We start from the raw sequence: 18,896 nt of genomic DNA, 5'->3' as shown, positions 1-18,896 counted from the left end.
TGTCAATGCCAGATTTCCTAAGTGCCTAACATTTTTGGTATGACATCCAGTATAGCGATAACCACTGGGACCACCATGAAAGTTTATACCATAAACTTTCAACTTTGAATATCAGATCTTGATTCATTGTGCTATTTTCCAATTCTTTGTGTTCTATTTTACTATCCCTGGTATTGTCACATCAATTATTCACTCTTTCCTCTTTTCAACCACAGTTAAATCTGGCATGTATGTGTGTTATGTGCCAAGATATCAGTTTGTATTCAGAAATCCCAAAATCCCACAATCTGCTCATTCTCAACTATTTTTCAATTTTAAGGTCCGACCAATTTTTCATTAGTGATAAGTAATTTTTTTTACAGATGTTCGAGTAAATCATTTTGGTGATTATGCCATTGCTTATAATGTGTTTGATAGCAATAGCAGTTAGACTTATATACCGCTTCATAGGGCTTTCAGCCCTCTCTAAGCGGTTTACAGAGTCAGCATATCACCCCCACAGTCTGGGTCCTCATTTCACCCACCTCGGAAGGATGGAAGGCTGAGTCAACCTTGAGCCAGTGAGATTAGAACCGCTGAACTGCAGATAACAGTCAGCTGAAGTGGCCTGCAGTACTGCACCCTAACCACTGCACCACCTCGGCTCCTCTCCTCTTGCACAGAGTAAATGTTCTACTGCACAGCTGGCAAACTTGCCGTGTCATGTTTCCGTCACGTAATATTTCACATTTTTCCCATTCATGGAGCTGGGGTGGGCATGTGGCCTGCACGTGACACCCCTGTTCTACTGATTCTTTGCACAATTTGTACTTTAAATCATGTGATAATTTTTCAATTCTGGACTTAATTGCATTAGTTTGAATAGCTTGTTCTTGAGTCCTTCAGTTTCTTTTTAATGTTCTATTTATTTTAGCCACTGCCAAGATTTTGCCTTTATCCACTTTCTGCTCGATCTTTTGTAGACATTGACCATGTAATGCTTTTCCTTGCCAGCATTCTGATTGCGTTTTTGTTACATTATTTCAATATTCACATTTTGTTTCCTGTACATTCAGTAACTTCCAATTTTTAACTTGCATTAATTCTTGTTCTTGGCAGTGTTTTATATAACCAACATCCAAGATTTTCTGGAAGAGCACATAACAAATATCATGAAAATTCTACACTTATAGAGAATATCTATAGAATACCTAAGGGATATCTACTGTAAGCAGTATTTTTAAGCAAATAGTCAGATCCAAATGTAATCTCACTGAATGTGCAAAATTGGGTCATAGAAAATTTGTCAAGTTATTTTGGGCACAATATAACTCACAAATTACATACTATATTTGACAAAAAATAAAATGAAATAATATGTTCCTAGAGCACCTCACAACAGAAGAATTCTTTGAGTAGCAGAAGGTAGAATTATTTGATTAGCAGAAGGTATGTACTCATATGCACATATCTGTAGTTGTTTGAATCCCAATCAATATTCACTATTTTATATTCTTTCTGACAACTTCCTGGATATGAATATAAATGCCAGCAGTCCATGATTTATACTAAACAAAACAAAGCTACCTCCAAAAGAAGTCAATATCATTTTTTATTAAAACTACACACTGTTTTAGATAAACATTTCAATTTCAATGCATATTACTGGCCTAACAATTGAAACATGTGTCAGAACAAATAGCACTGTGCATGCTTTGGAATATAGTTTTTGTTGCACTGGTAGAGTAGACATTGCCACATTAGTCTGTACTTTTATCAATACTAAAGTAGTGATAGCAGGAGCAGTGCTACACAGAACATTATCTTAGTTTTCTCAAAAGAGCTGAAACAGCATTTTTGTCTTTCTTAAATGCAATAATCCTAAACGAGGGAGAAAATATGAAATTCTATGTGCACAATTCTTTTGCAAGTTATTGTGAATCAAAACCGATATATTACTTAACTGCAGGAAGTCTCAATGCAAAGAACAAGCTAATGTTCGCAAAATGAACCTGTAAGTTGTTTGATACATGCGGGGGGAAAAAGTAATATACAGACATTAGTAATACCTGCTATATCTTTCAGACTAAAAAACTATTCTGAACATCAGTACCTAGTCTATTGTGCCCAATATTGAATGTTTTAAGACACGACATATTTCAGGGCCAACTTCACAAAAAGAGGGGTTACCGTAAGGCGATTTGCTTAAGCCCATCAGCCACACTGGCTCATAATTCACTTTGCTCTAATTGCTCACTATGCCATGCATGCACTGAATTTTGTTAGCAAAACAAAGCATGTGTAAATAGCAAAATATCAGCCTTCTCTAGTCTCCTCCCTAACCTACAGCCTCGTCCATTATTAATTAATTTAGAACCGAAGTCCCAGCATATATGAAAGATTCCCAAATTGAAGAAGACTGGCCTAAATGAACATCATGCTATCTTTTTTGTCATAAGAGACATAGATTTGGTAATCACACGGCAGTGTTTGGATGAGCATGTCCCAGCTTAATAAACAGTTACACTAGAATGTTGTGCAAAATCACTTTGTTCCTCCTTCATGTGATCAAATCAACAAGTCTCAGTAAACCACAGCCTCTCACAACATCCCAATTGGGAATCAGTGTTAATGGTGTCTAACAATCTAGGATGTAGAATCCATCTTTAAACAATGGCTTCATAATTCATCTCAATTGAAACATACTAGCTATAGTTTCTCAACCCAAACTAAGATTCACTGACATTTCTGGCTTGTTTCATCACATATAAAAAGCAAAACACTTATGTTCATGTGGGAGGCTTATACATATCTGCATTTATTAAAGCTATGATTTTATTTGGAAGGTAAATTTCTATGGAATGCGTAGCATTGCGAATGTAGCTCCAGTCTTCAGCTCAGTCAAGAAGCCATGTCTGCTTCCGGAATTATATGGTAACAGAAGAAACCTCCCTTGCAAAACTCATAGAGACTTTAACTGGTCACCTCTTTCCAATCAAAATAGAAGCAATGCACAGCATTGCTATTAATCAAGCCGTAACTGGGATAAAGGACTAAGTTTTCATAAAATACAACATTTGGTCAGTCTCAAAAGCAGTACATGAAAGACAGATTCTGTCAAAAGTAGTTATTACATTGTTTGCTCAATTTAGTATAGAAAGTATAATTTTATTATAATAAAAGAAAAAATCTTTATTCATACCTTGTGTTAACTGAAGGGAACATCTAAAGCCAGTAAGGTAGATTTCATACATCACAGATTTTAATGATATACATAGCAAACTAAAAACAACCTTCACTTTTTATAGTAGAAAGTAATTACTTGGTCAGGAATGAAGTAGTGTTAACATAAGAATTTCAATACCTTTGGTTGACTTGGGTGATATTTCAGCATTTCATGTGAAACTATGATTTCACTGCTGAAAATTCAGAATGAGTTTTATTCCCAAAGAAAATGCACATCAAACAAAATCAAAAGGTTAATTTCTTTCTTTCCCTTGTATTTAAAAAGGAAACTTTTGACCACCTCTAATGTACCTGAGCATTTTGAAGGAAATGTTAGGCTGGGATGTCTGAAGAATCACAATTATTTAAAATGTTATTCCTTTTTCATTCCCAAAGTGCTTGTATTTCTCTCTATGATTAGAAGAGATTGGAAGACATCTTTACCACAGCGAAAACACATATTCTCCCACAAATCTAAAAGACATCTGTTAACAGAAAAGTTACTTCAAACAACTTCCAAGGGTAATATTTAATTAATATAATGTACTTCACTTAAATCAAATAAAAAAATGGTTTGAAAAGTAGAGGCAACATTTCAGCATGGATGCATGTCTGTAAACGGAGGTATAATGATTTTTTTTTGTGTGTATTTCTTTCTGGGAGAGTTGAAAGCAAAGCAATAAAGGGAAAATTGACCACTGTTAAATTATAATCATTAAACAGGCATCTTTTTTTAAAAAAAGTGAGTCATCCTTCAATTCATTCTAAAATGTTGTCTTGTGTATTGTTTGTCTCTGGTTTCTAAAATTAATTTAAAATTATCTCCTGCAAGCTACAGGAGAAAAATATCTTTTACCAAACTAAATTCTAGAAGAAAACCTGCAGCTCAAAAAAAATAGAGATAGTACTGAAAAGTTGTAAGAATTACATTTTTGCAGATAACTATAGTCCAGCTATGTTTTAGAGTGCAAGTTCTTTTGTCTTGTAAAGAGCTGTTGTAACAATCCGGCACAATATTGTGAGAATGTTTATAATTTCTGGGAGAAAGCAGGGGTTGCGGCAGGGGGGTTACAAAGTCTTTATTGTGCTTGAACTTAATTGTTCCAACCTTTTGCTCCCTCATTCTTTAGCGGGGGGGGGGGGAGAGAAAGACACAAGAAGCCAATTACATTCATTCTTCATATCTATTGTCCCAAAACATGGGGTTTCAAGGTATCTTTTAGAACTGAAGCCAGAATCAGTGGCATATCCAGTGCTTGGGTTTCAATAATAGCAGACTTTTTTTTCTTTTTCAAAGATGGGATGTTTTTAAGTGTAACACGTTAAAAGTCTTCAGTGATGATGACGATGTGCAGATTTTCCCAGGAATTCCCTAAGGAGGAAAAAAACCCAGCTGTTTATTGTGTCAAATATTTCGCTATTTTAGGTTCATCCATTTCCTCTTCTCCCCATATCTGTCATTATATTAGTGCACTGTACTACTTCCTTTCCTGGATGGCTCAATGGTAGGGTTTTTTAATGCTGTGAGAAGGGGAATACACAAACAGCTTATCTATCTTTTTAAAACTCTTGTAGGAGTCATTCGCCTTTACATAGCTGGGAAGACCCTGGAACATAAATAATGCAGTCTGGGGGGAAAATAGCAGTAGACTTATATACCGCTTCATAGGGCTTTCAGCCCTCTCTAAGCGGTTTACAGAGAGTCAGCATATTGCCCCCAACAATCTGGGTCCTCATTTTACCCACCTCGGAAGGATGGAAGGCTGAGTCAACCCTGAGCCGGTGGGATTTGAACCGCTGAACTGCTGATCTAGCAGTAGCCTGCAGTGCTGCATTTAACCACTGCGCCACCTCGGCTCTCTATAATTTAAACCAGGGGTCTACATCTAACAAGATTAAAAATAAAAGACCAGATACTTTATCTTGACACTAAAGGTTCAGGGATTATTCCCAATAGTTTGACTTGCTCTAAAACAAAAATATGATATAAACTGACAGATCACAAGAAGGGAAGCAGACACACAAATTGTTCTACTTCTTCTGCTAAACATTCATGTCATAAAACAATGTCAAAATATTCCACAGTATCTCCCTCTTATATCCATGTAATACAAACTCCAATACCATTGGAAAAATTACCCTTCAGAAGTCTAGCACACTACATCAGCTAGAATTGTCAACCAGCTCACCCCAGTACATATGAATTACCCCTTTAATTACCGTAATATTCGAGGTAGCTCTGGGCTCTTGTAGATGTATTTATGCCTGTATCCTAGCTCTTTGTGAAATGGAACAAACTGTACTTTGTAATCACGAAAGTTCCGAGATGGAGCAGCAATGTTGTATAGCTGTGAAGATATTTAAAAGCAAATGCTTTCACCATATTAAAATTAAATGCAAGATAGTACAAATGGCTCCCAATTTAAGAACGAGTTCCATTTTCAAGGTCTATTAAACTATTATGTTGAATTTGTATGTAAGCTGGAACAATACAATACTGTATAATACTGTAAAAGCAGCATTGTGTAATTAAGTTAAACCATTGTGTATTTAACTTTTAGTTGGCTTTAAGTTTGCTACCATAGACTCCATTCTTAACTATGGGTCACCCTAAAACCAGGGTCTTCTTAACCTGGAGACTTGCTGTAATGTACAAATCTTTGGACCTAAGAAGTCCAACAAAAATTGAAATCACAGAAAAAGGGCCCCTTAGCATTAATCAAAATGGCACTAATACACTGTTATAATGAAAATATATTTTGATTATGTTTTAATGGTTCAACTTTTAATTGTTATTTCTTTATTATCTTTTCTGTGTATGTTGCTCAGTGCCACAAATTTGTAAGATCAGTGGCTTTATAAATATGATAAACATACTAGCCATCCTGGCAAAAGTCATGGAATGATGAAAATTATTGTCTAATATATATAACAGGAACTGAGTTCAAACTAAAGTTCAATTTTTCCCTTGTTACATTTTCCTGACTTTTCATTCTGTAGTAAACAAAGATTACACAGACTTAACTGTTTCTTTCTCTAGACACAGGACAGCTGTCAGCTCCCATTTCACCAATTCCAACAATGATGACTAAAATCAAGTCATAGCAACAGCTCCAGATTACAGGTGAATATAAAACCATGTACATGTCACACTGTATTTCACATTCTTCTCTGATAACCCCTCAGTGGAAGACACTATACCAGAGGTGCCAAACTCGCGTCGCCACATGACATGTCAGGGCTTTTTCCCCCCTTCACTAAACCAGGCGTGGGTGTGGCCAGCATGTGATGCACCCAGCCCGCGAGTTTGACAGCCCTACACCATACCATCTCATTCTCAGCAACTCTGAAGGCTATTGTGCAGAGATAGAAAGAACAATAGAGAAAAAGATTGCTTCAGGATTATACAATAACAGACAACGCTACAAGTTTGGATCTTAGAATAAAGGAGCAGAAGGATTATCAAGATTATCAAGGTGGAATACACAGATCTGGTCCATGCTTTTCTAAATAACTGATACTTGAATGAAAACAAATTTTAGACAATATAAAAGGCAAGTAAGACAGAGTTATTTGTCTCCACCAACATTCTCTGAAAATGCATTTCTTCCTATAGCAGCAGTCAAGGTCTGATGCATTATCAGTGATTTGCCCCACAGAAATTAAATTGCAATCATTCAAACCCTTTTACTATTTTAGCTCTTTCAGGATATTTATAAAGTTATGGCAGAGGCAAGAGTTAAAAAAATGAAGCAGCACCTTTTTTCCAAGATGAAATGGAACCACAGGATCATCTTCAGCATGAAGAACAAGCAGAGAGCATGAAATGTGCTTCACACTATAAAGAAACCACACACCAAGCAATTGATCAAGTATATTTTAAACATATGAACAAAATATGAATAGTTATAACTTTATTCAAGGTTAACTGTTGGAAAATTCAGAATTACAGAATTTTATGCTTCTGCACATTATTTTATTTCACTTTTTTGAGGATTTAAAAAAATAAGTAGTTTTGCAAGTCTCCCAATGAAGATTATTTGCATTTGTGCAATTACATTCATGAAAAAATTGTTAAATTAAAATACATGCAATTAAAAATAAAATAGCATAAAAGAATACAAATCTTAATTTTTCAAAAAAAAAAAAAACAGTATCCAAAAGGCTGTATCTCTATTAGACAGAATGTTTTTTCTTTGTTATAATGAACTGCTGGCTTTTTCTGAAAAATGTACATTTTCCTGAGGCCAAGGTAGCTGACCTGGAAAAGCAGAAATGGGTTCATCCATGACACAATAATTCTGTGTCAAGCTTTCAGAATAAGTTTTTTTTTCCTGCCAATGAAAACCTCAACCAGCAAGTGGTGGAGGAGGGAGTAAATAGATATTTTATTTACTTACTTCTCATCATTGGCAAACTTTATTCCACTTGATGTAATAGGGTCAAGGAAAAACCAGTCAAATCCTGGGAAATATCTATATATCTGGAAAAAGTTTGCAAGATGTCACAGGCAAATCTTCTATTTATGGTACAGGCATACAGGAGTATAAGATGTGTAATTTAAGAATTCATAGACACACATTCCTTGTTTATATTCCAATTTCACCATAGGGAATCATTACTCATTGATCCTAAATTCAGACCAGAATTTCTGTTGCTAAGTGAAACAGTTGTTAGATTTAACATCATATGATTGTACCACTTGAACTATGATAGTCCTGATAATCTGGAGTAATTACTTGAGGCCTCATGCTTCTTTTGTCTCACTGCCTCCTCCACTTTGGTCTGACCCAGCAAGTTTGCCCTGCCATGCTCACCTCAGCTTCTAATTCCTGCCATCTCGGCCTTTCTGTCTGCCCAGGACTCCGCCACCACCACCACACCCTAGCTGACCTTTGCCATCTTCTTTCTCTTGCTGCTAACAAGGTATGCCCAGCCGTGAGGTATCACAGTAGCCTTGCAAGGAAGATGATGATGAAGATCATTTGGGGGCAGCAGGGAGCTGCAGGGATAGCAGAGTGCAAGACAGAGGAGTGCAAGGAGGGGTGTAAAGTGGTGAGGGCAGTAGGGACAGTGGAGTGCAAAGCAGCCAGTAAGGCAGATAGGAGAAATAGGGAGATGGGGGGGGGGGAGGTTTAGTTGAAGCACATGCTACAGTCATAAATGTGGTGGCTTGCCAAGTGCCCAAATTTTGATCACATGAACAGAAGGGTGTTGCAATGATTGCAACTTTGACATCTGGTCATAAGTACCATTCATTCAGTGCTCTTGTAAATGTGAACAGTCACTGAACAAATGGTTATTAAGTAAGGATTACCTGTACCGCAGTACATTCTACATAGGCTCACTTTGCAAAGTGCCTGGAAACTAAATTGATAAAATATGGCTATTAGTTTGCTAACTAATGCTATTGGTAACAAATGCATAACAATGAGTTCATTTATAGCCATGTTTAACTCTTTCAACTGACTGTCTGGACAATTTAATTTAACATGGTGCTAATATATTGGCTAAAAGATTTGGAGCCTGATAATGTGATAGGGCCATATCTCCCATTATAAAGCTGTACATATATCTTAAGAGCTACAGGACAGTCCCTTCTGAAGGTACCCATGTTTGCTGAGGCCTATCTATTGGGCTGAATTGATTCTTTACATTTGGATTCCATTCTTCCACCTTTAGAAAAATAGTTAAGGTATGTATTCCTTTAGCAGCAACTTGGCACATAAACTGAATTATAGTAAGACTAAACAAAAAAACCTAACAATGTATCATATTGTAGGATACTTGGTGCTCTTTAAGCTTAGTTGTTTTCTTGGAGATGTTTCATTACCCAACTAGGTAACATTATCGTGCAATTTATCCTACTAAGTTTCAAATAAATTAGGACAGTATATAATTTTAAAATAAGTACAAAGTACAAAGATGTTCTAATATATGAAATATAAGTATTGTTATGAAAATATTTTCAAAAGCCTATCTCAAAAATTTGATTTTATGTTATTTCATTACACAGGCCCACATTACTTGAGATTACTTAGCCTTATGTGAGGGGCAAGAATTCCTATCCTATTTTTTGTGCTTGTGTAGCAAGTGGTAGACCTAGGCCCGGGATGGTGAACCTATGGCATGTGTGCCACAGGTGGCACTTGGAGCCATTTGTCAGGGCACGCGAGTTCACACATTTTTAAAGCTATTTTTCTCCCTCCCTAGGCTCCAGAGGCTTTATAGGAGCCTGGGGAGGGCGAAAAGAGCCTTCCCCGCCCCCCTGGAGGCCCTCCAGAGGCTTCATGAGCTTCCCTGAAGCCTCCGGAGTGTCGTTTTAATTGCTCTGGAGGCTTCAGGGAAGCCTCCTGAAGGTCCCTGAAGCCTTAAAACGACCCTCCGAGCAAACCCGAAGTGACTCCCGGTTTGCTTGGAGGGTCGTTTTGACTGTTCTGGAGGCTTCAGGGAAGCCTCCTGATGGTCCCTAAAGCCTTCGGAGGGCTTCTGGGGGGGGCAGGAAAGCTGTTTTCGCCCTCCCCAGGCTCCTATAAAGCCTCTGGAGCCTAGGGAGGGTGAAAAAAGCATGCAAAAAATGGGGGGTCGCACCTGTAGTGCGCGCATGCGGCACTGGGGGGGTGTCAAGCATTATGGGTGCAGCACGCCCACATAAGACTCCCTGTGCCTCCCCCCAAAAAAGGTTCGCTATCGCTGACCTACGCTGATCTTGGCAAAGTAAAGCCTATTTACTACTTGGATATAAGCTTCCAAGAAATATCAGGGCAGTAGGGTAGACTGGGACATTTAAAAAAAACACATTCTGGAGGATGGTAATGGCAAACCATTTCCATAGTACTTCTAAGAAAACTAAACGGATGTAATCATGAAATTACCAGGAGTTAAACTGGATTTGAAGATGATTTTACTCTCTTGTAGCAGTGAAGGAAATATTTCTTGGGATTAGGAGGAGGAAAAAGAGGAGGAAAAGGGGAGGAAAGATTACAACTCTTTCTTCTAAGGTTAAGATTAAATACATTATCTTTATTGGGGGATTCAGTCTATTTGTAATGTGCCTTTTGAGGGGGAAAAAACCATGCTTTTTGAAAACTGACCAGTGTGATAAGAAGAGGCAGATTTTTCTTCCATGCTTTAGTTCTACTCTGTCTAATCACTGTTATACTTTCACAGTACTCCTTTTTCACAATTTCATTAGTATAGGGTAGCAATTCATAATAAATAGAAAAGGAACTTTAAGTAGAAACATGTAGTTTCTCCAACCAGTCCAGAGGTGGAACTGTAATGATTACGTCAGACAGGGTTTTTAAATAGCACCAGTTATTTCAAGGATGTTAGCATTGATCTTGGCAGAATCTCTATTTTCTGCAGTGCCCTTCTTACAAGGTGCTACACTAGAAGATGCATTTTAGTTTTTGGTAAACTACGAGGTTGGGGTTTCATTAGGACTAACATTAGGAGGTAGCTAATTTTTCAAAGTCTGTTCAAATACAAAATGACATTCACTTATAAGTTCTAGTATGTACCGTATTTTTCAGAATATAAGACATACCTTTTCCCCCCAAAAAAGAGGGTGAAAATCTGGGTGCATCTTATACATTGAATACAGCATTTTTGGCTTCCCGAAACCCTGCCCCTTCACAAAAATGGACATGTAGAGGGTTTGGGAGGCATGCAAAGCGCTCCTGGGGGCTGGTGAGGGCAAAAATGAGCAAAAACCAGGCCATTTTTTGCTCATTATTGCCCTCCACCAGCCCCCAGGAGCATTCTACAAGTCTCCCAAAGCCTATGCATAACCTGTTTTTTGGGGGGGGAAATGTTTTTGCAAAAAATGGCCCATTTTTTGCTTGTTTTTGCCCCCCCCCAGCCCCCAGGAGTACTTTGCAGGCCTCTCAAACTCTCTGCATGCCCCATTTTTCCTACAAACAAGGAGTGCAGAGGGTTTGGGAGGCCTGCAGAGTGCAAAAACCTTTTAAAAAAGATTGCCTCTTTAAAATCTTGGTGCGTCTTATACACCGGTGCGTCTTATACTCCGAAAAATACAATACATACAGGATGCATCTGCAACTCCTTCAATGCATATTCCTTCTGGCTATGAATTTGAAAAATGTAGAAATATCGAAGCATATGCTTATCATATATGCTTACACTCCTCTCCAAATGACTTCATTGCAAAAAAGGCCAATTACATGGAACTATACTATCAGAAATCTCACACAGATTTTTTTTTTTTTTTTTACTGAATATGTCCACTTCATACATGGAGCTATTTCAATCTTTCTGGGTTGGAAAAGCAAATGGCAAAGGAAACAATACTTTGCACGTATGGGGGGAAATTGAAACAAAAAATCTTGATATATATTCCTTGTTGGATATGGTGAGAATTCTCAAGTAAACCTAAATATGACAGTATAATGGGAATTTTAGCATGTAAATATGTGCTTACCACTGAAAAGGGGTGACTTTTTGCTTCTTCACGTATATTTGTAAAAGGTGATTCTAATATCAGGGCATCTGGGGGAGTTTCTGAAAAATAAAGAGCATTGTACATTTCAGCCAAACTATTGATGCATCCCTACAAAAATATATCTTGCATACACCTTGAAGGGCATCTGAGAAATGCAGAGAAACGCAAATCCAGAGATGGAACTATACATAAAGGCATGATTGCAAGAATACTTTCTGGTGTACAAGAATTTGCCATTATTTTCAATTTCTGGATGGATGGATGGATGGATGGATGATGATGATATATGAATTATTACATTATTTTTTAAAGCCACTTAGACAAACTACCAAGGCAGTTATCTGAAATGAATTAGCTTTGACTTTACAAGAGTTCAGGAGAGTGTGATATCGTGAACTTTCATAGAATTAAAAACCTCTAAAATAAAATATAATAGGATGAACAACTGGACTTGTCTTTTGAAGATACAAATACAGTTATGTTAACCTGTGGCAACACCTGAGATATTGGAACACCTGAGATATTGGCAACACCTCCCCTAGTCCTTCTTTTCATTAAATTAGACATATCCAGTTCGTGCAACTACTAAAACATATGAAGAAAAGTTGCGGGAACTGGGTATGTCTAGTTTAATGAAAAGAAGGACTAGGGGAGACATGATAGCAGTGTTCCAATATCTCAGGTTGTTGCCACAAAAAAGAGGGAGTCCAACTATTCTCCAAGGCACCTGAGTGTACAACAAGAAGCAATGGGTGGAAACTAATCAAGGAGAGAAGCAACTTAGAACTGAGGAGAAATTTCCTGACAGTTAGAACAATTAATCATGGAACAACTTGCCTCCAGAAGTTGTGAATGCTCCAACACTGGAAGTTTTTAAGAAGATGTTGGGTAACCATTTGTCTGAAATGGCATATGGTTTCCTGCCTAGGCAGGTGGTTGGACTAGAAGACCTCCAAAGTCCCTTCCAACTCTGTTATTCTCTTCTCTTCTCTTCTATCCTATTCTAATTCTATTATATTCTATTTTATTCTAACCTCTCTACCAAATTTGAAAAGTGTTAGGCAAATCCATACATCACAGAAGAGCTGAGTAGAGGGGCTTTTTACAGCTGCAAAAACTGGAGGCAAGTACAGTGTCCATAGAACTTCAAAAATTATCAAATTACATATGCGAGAAGAAAACTATGAAATGTTTAACAAGTAAATAACTATGCTCGTTAATCAAATTTAAATAAAAAAATTCATTTTTCCGGTCTTCTCTTCCCATTGGTCCTGCCACGCCTATCAACAGTCAAGTGTGAAACATGGCCTGCAAAAAACTGTACACCATGATGGAGTCATTATCTCACTCTGGCATTATAATAAAAAGGCTGTTTTACTGCTAAATACTGACCTATTTAAACTGTTCTCAAAGTCAAGAGAAAATATGGAGGATATTAAATGCTCTTTGATAACATCATGTAGAAAAAGTCATCTTACCTCTTTCACAAAGACGTCTTACTAGATTGGTTGCAACTCTAGAAACAAAACAGAGTTAAGTGTTGATTACAGAGAGCACTCATCTAGTTTTCTTCTTAAACCTTTACAACTCTACCCCATTTATCTTATCTCCTACTCTGAAAAACATGTCATAAAACATTAAGGTTTAATACATCCCTTGACCATAAGAAAGCAGAAATGTGTATAATTCCAGAAGCATATACTGACATAGTCCCTCCTCTGGGGGGATGGAATTGTGGAACTTTTAATATGAGGCTATGATGTAAATAACAACTCTATCTCTCTAATCTAAATTAAAGAAAGTATAAAGAGCATTCATAGATTGTTAGTAAAACACTATTCATCAGATCAGTTTCATGCATTGCTCCAGTAGAAATTAAAGTAGTAAACAGTAAACTATTGCTCAACATTTGTACTGCAAAGTTAATCAAATAAAGTATAACCTCAAATCTAAGGTGCCTGAATAATATTCATCTTTTATTTTTCGATCTAAAGAAGCATTTGTATAAATCTAAATGCTTATGACTTCCTCTTATCTTAAAACTAAAATGCTTTGATTCCAAGTTCTTCTGAGTGGACCCATACTGAATATGGGCTATTTATATATTTCAAAGTAATTTTGATAAATTCCCTGCAGCTCTGTTTTGCAACCCCACCCTACTTCTTTCGAGAACTTATGGATTCCATAACAGAGTGGGAAGGGGAGGGAAGGGGAGGGGAGGAGATCCTTGATTGGAGTCTTTTTGTGAATGGAAGGGTGAATGGAAGTCCAACCCCCTGGCCCTAGGGGAGGGGAGGGGCAACACATTTATTGTTAAATGACACAAGAAGAAACCACTGCATATGGGATGTTAACCTAAAAGAATTTAAATCTTTAAAAAGGGTATTTACTGGTTACATTTCTTATTTTTATTTTTAATGAGCATAGTTCCATTAGAAGTGGCTCTATCTCCTCTTTAAAATGAAAAAAAAAACATATTTGCATATTTTTCCATTTAAACTCTGAAAAACCAATTTCCTCCAGCTCCTTTGGCCTCCTTTGACTACTAACAATAACAATGAAGTTTTGAATTTACCAGTGTCTGGCAGCATCTGCACTGAGAATGGAGTTCAAGCATGTGAAAAGGAACTACAGAGACAATAGCTACAGCACATGCAAGTCTAAGCTCATTAGGAAAAGTTATAGCAATAACACTTAGCAATAGCAATAGCACTTATACTTATATACCGCTTCACAGTGCAGAACTCTCTAAGTGGTTTACAGAGTCAGCATATTGCGCCCTACAATATGGGTCCTAATTTTACTAACTTCGGAAGGATGGAAGGCTGAATAAGCAAAAGGTTCCTGATATCAGCAAAGATATAGCTTTCATTAATGTCTTTGCTTCAAAGATCAATCTATGGAAGTACAAAATATTCCAAAAGTATTCAATTGACTGCCATCATCCACTTTCCTGTGACAGAAACATTTTGTGTGAAGTCTTGGGGATACTTCTGCCAGCAGAATGTAAACCTTAAATGATGCCACTAAAATTATTCTAAAATTTTGCTTAGATCATTTGGAAAATAAATGTTTACCCAGTGCCCAAGGAGTGTCCCCATATATAAACTGGATTGTCTCCACTTCTTGCTTTTATCCAGTCAAATACATGAAGAGCATCATAGGTCATCCCACTTTCTGAGGGAGTGCCTATAGAGTCTCCCCATCCTGAAAGAGATAAAAATAAATATTTTGAGAATCATACTTTAAGCTGCTAATCAAGATATAGGATTTGGCTTCATGTTTCAATTAAGACCAAAGAGTACAATGAGTCAGGACATTGGAAATGAATAGGTAAATTCTCAATTACCTCTCATTTACTTGGAACAGGCTAAAATACACAATAAAATAAAATGGAGTTGACATTATGCATGACTAAAGTTGTACCAGGCCTATTCAACTGGATTCCAGTATGCCTTGAACTTTTCAAGGAGTTTTCCCTCTAATCAGACTGTTTTTGCTAATAGAACTGGGTGGGACCATTTCTTTTACTCAAAGCTACACCAATGTATGCAAGGGGGGGGGGGAGGAAGAGGTGCGATTACAGGATACATTTTCTCCATTTAAAAAACTACCATATGAAAAAAAACTCAGTTACTTGCCAACTATGCTGGTTCTACTTCCATTGGACCTAAACCAGGAATGTCAAACTCAATTTCATTGAGGACCACCTCAGGGCTGTGGTTGACCTCAGGACGCTGGGTGGGCATGGCCTTGATACCACTCCCCAAACTGCTGGACAGATGTTTTCTCTTTGCATTGGGTAAAGCGGGCTGAAACAACACTGGCTAGCTCCTTACATTTTCCAGGATGGCCCCATGGGCCAGATCCGACCATATAGCGGGTCACATCCGGCCCGCTGGCCTTGAGTTTGACACCCCTGACCTAAAGCATCTTGAAATTCTTAAGATTGCAATTCCTACAATTCTCCTCCCTCAACATACCCACTCCCAGCTAAGAACACTGAATAGGAATTGTGGGAATTGCCATCTCAACACCTCAAAAGTATCAGATGGAAGGGGGAATAGTCACACTAAAAATATGATCTTAATTTGCAGCAAAATTTCTGGGAATGTCTGTTTTCAATTATTTGAGTATGAGAAATGGAACTGACTTACAAGCTGAACTAAAAATTTAAAAAAAAAACCTTTATCTTGTGAAAACTGCAAAGCTAATTGAAAGGTCATAATAAAGGGTTTTTTTTAAATTAATTACTGCTCAAGACAATTATTCTTAAAATAGACTGTTGTGTCCTTCTATGGCCTGATTCTTGCTGGCAGAAAAAAAAATCAACAATATATTGAAGTAGCAAATGCCCTACTTTAGGAACCAGACGCTTCCTATGCTACTTTTTCACATTCAAGCCTACAGATTTTTAGGAAATTTATGATTATCTTTTGTTTTAAGCAATAATGAGGTTCACTTGTTAGCAGATTGAATACATGAGGCTTTTATCCATACAAAACAGCAGGGCTTTTATTGTTATTGTTAACTGATGTAATTTAAAAAGGCAAGACATATTGCATGAAAAACTCTAGAAAATGTGGAAATGTATATATTTACAACTCGGTCGTACTATTCAGCTCACAATAGTTCCTTATGTTAGCAAAGACACAACTGAATTCATTGAAGTAAAGTTGTCATTAGACATTAATGAGAAGATCAATCTAATGTGCTAGAGAAAGTAACATTTTTAAGGGTTGGCACAGGATCCACTGCTCACTAAGTAGCTAGAATAACTGTTTGAAAACAAATAAGTAGGTATAAGCAAAAATATCATTTTTAAGTTTTTTCAAGCATGAAACTTTGCAGAATTCCATAGAACAATCTGTAGAGTGTGAAACTGTTCTATGCTATTGAATGGACTGTTTCAACCATTCTGGAGTGTTTTGAGCTGGGAGCAGAACTTTTCTGAGTTCAAAAAGTTTGTTTTGAGCTCAAGAGTTTCCTGTTTCACATTCAAAATAACAGCTTCAAAATAGGTTATTTTGTGAAGTTTTTCATTAGAGATCCAACATTTTGCACTCTCCTGTCTAAACTAAACAATTCATTTATAAACATTCTGTAATACAGTTATAATTTATTTACAATTTAATTTATAAAAATGGGGAATTACTGAGTATTAACAGACCATGCACCATAAATTTGGGGATTAATAAAACACACAAACTCTTGCAAATTATGATATTAATGAATTGATATCATAATTATGAATTAATGAAATAGCCAATTGATTGGTTAAAACAAAACAGCCACCCATATTTAGGAACAAATCGACATTTCAGAACAAAAATGTTGTCTAAGACTCTTACCTCTATAATCAAAGGTGACTACATGGTAACCAAGAAAACTTAAAACCTGTAAAGGAAGATAAGCAACTCCAAATAAGTTTAAGAAACTTTTAAAATAATAATACCTACATGCTAACAAATTCTTTCACTTTGACATGACAATATATAAGGTTCTCATTTTTAATGGAGAGTAGGAACTATTCAAGATGCAATCCTTCATTGCGGTGTGGAATGCAACAGATCATAAAAGGTTTACAATATGATTTGACACTGTTCAGTAATGCACAATTTTGAGCACCTTCTGCTTATATTTCTTATTCTTATTTATTTCACCTTATCAGGGAAATGGATGGCATATAAATGAAATAAATAAATGTTTCCCCACATATAAAATATGGAAAACAAATACAGGTACATGTTGTTGTTAATAATATTAAATACTAAATAACAGCATCCAGAACATATGAGTAAAAATAGTGCAATTCCTACCTTGTAAAGCTCCACACGATGATCCCCTCCTCTGTTAAGAAATGTTGGGAAAGTAAAGTTAAAATCAATATATAACATTGTGTTACATAATTTTCTAGTGTCCGCCTAAAATAAGCTGGCTTTTAACAAAAAAAACCTATTTGTTAGAAGTGGTTTAACAGCCACTGATTTCAATAAACCATTACTTAAGACTATAGTCTTGACCACTTGCTAGGGGAGCAGCGCTGCTAACTGGAATTTACATGATAATTGAGAAGTCAGCCACTTCCTCGGAAATCAAAATTTGAACTGCAGATATTGAGCTAAATTGTGCCTAACTATAATTACAGTGCTTCCCTCATTTTTGATAGCCAGACAAGATTCTTTCTATTCTTGCATTTGGAATGCTCTTAAGAGTCCCTAGACTTCAGATTCAGAACACTAAGAATCTGTAAATTGATCTCAGATATATAAAACATGTACTGTATAGAGACTAAGGAATATTTCTGAGCTAAAAGAGCTCTGCAAGGAAGTGGTTTTTTTTAAAGCAAGAATAGAAGGCCTTTTAGCTGGCTATAAGAAATTTATGCCAAAGGAGATGTTACTAAGAAGAGTGAAGAGTGAATATAGTTTCTGCATTTATCATATTGAATGTTTCCTAATTTAGAATCTGTAAACAACTGCACAATAAATATGCATTGAAATTTGTGGAGCAATGCACAGTAGCATTGAAATCCAAAACATTTATCATGTTAGCCGTTTAAGTGCCAGCAAATCTATTAGGGCGGTGTCCCTTGCCCTGACAGAACCCAAGTTGGAAAGGTAGATTAAAATCTATTTATATACACAAGTAAGGAAAGGTGCCACACTCAAGAGAGGAGAGGAGCCATTTACAAAGGCAGAAAATCATTTTATATATAGTTCAAACCTATTGAGTTTGGAATGAGTTTTTTTTTTATTTGACACATCTCTGATGCAGCACACATGCTCGTAACTAATATATAGCATGTAACATTCCATAGCATCCCATAATATTCTTAGTATGATCTTGTTAATGCTCATCTTCACATTTAGGAGATGTATTTCTCACATTTTGAGTTTGCAGGTAAATAAATTTCAAGTCCGTGCCTTTTAAAGGTTTAAACCAGTTCTCTTATCAGGTTGTACACATTAATCAAAGGAACTCCTAGTTACTGAAAACATTAATCAAAGAGGCCTGCTCTGCTGCTGCCAGCAACCACCTTGTCTAATATTGCAATATAAACTGTGATACAATACCATGGAATCAGATCTGATGAAAAGACAGTAAGAGAAATCTATTTAAAAATCAGTTTACAGTGAACAAAACATATACTGGCTTCAGCAAGAACATTCCAAACTTCCTGCACATTTGCCCTGTTTAATGAAGAATGAGCCTTGATTTAAATTAT

The 18,896-nt window shown here is 36.6% G+C and overlaps 1 protein-coding gene across 2 annotated transcripts in view; it reads right to left on the bottom strand.

Moving 5' to 3' along the window:
* Positions 1-1,574: 1,574 nt before the first annotated feature.
* Positions 1,575-18,896, bottom strand: part of ABHD12 (abhydrolase domain containing 12, lysophospholipase) — a 32,814-nt gene continuing 15,492 nt past the window's right edge. For both annotated transcript variants that reach the window (XM_032215980.1, XM_032215981.1), the window contains exons 5-13: positions 17,488-17,518; positions 17,020-17,065; positions 14,746-14,875; positions 13,147-13,184; positions 11,648-11,727; positions 7,605-7,687; positions 6,964-7,042; positions 5,425-5,552; positions 1,575-4,576 (exon numbers count right to left, since the gene is read on the bottom strand). In XM_032215980.1, the coding sequence (XP_032071871.1) occupies positions 4,537-4,576; positions 5,425-5,552; positions 6,964-7,042; positions 7,605-7,687; positions 11,648-11,727; positions 13,147-13,184; positions 14,746-14,875; positions 17,020-17,065; positions 17,488-17,518 (655 nt within the window). In that variant the 3' untranslated portion in view covers positions 1,575-4,536. The remainder of the gene's footprint in view (positions 4,577-5,424; positions 5,553-6,963; positions 7,043-7,604; positions 7,688-11,647; positions 11,728-13,146; positions 13,185-14,745; positions 14,876-17,019; positions 17,066-17,487; positions 17,519-18,896) is intronic.

This window comes from Thamnophis elegans, chromosome 4, assembly GCF_009769535.1.
Source record: "Thamnophis elegans isolate rThaEle1 chromosome 4, rThaEle1.pri, whole genome shotgun sequence".
In the NCBI taxonomy this organism is placed as follows: Eukaryota; Metazoa; Chordata; class Lepidosauria; order Squamata; family Colubridae; genus Thamnophis; species Thamnophis elegans.
Note: the sequence above shows the minus strand (reverse complement) of the source record. Positions and strands in the feature narration are given on the sequence as shown.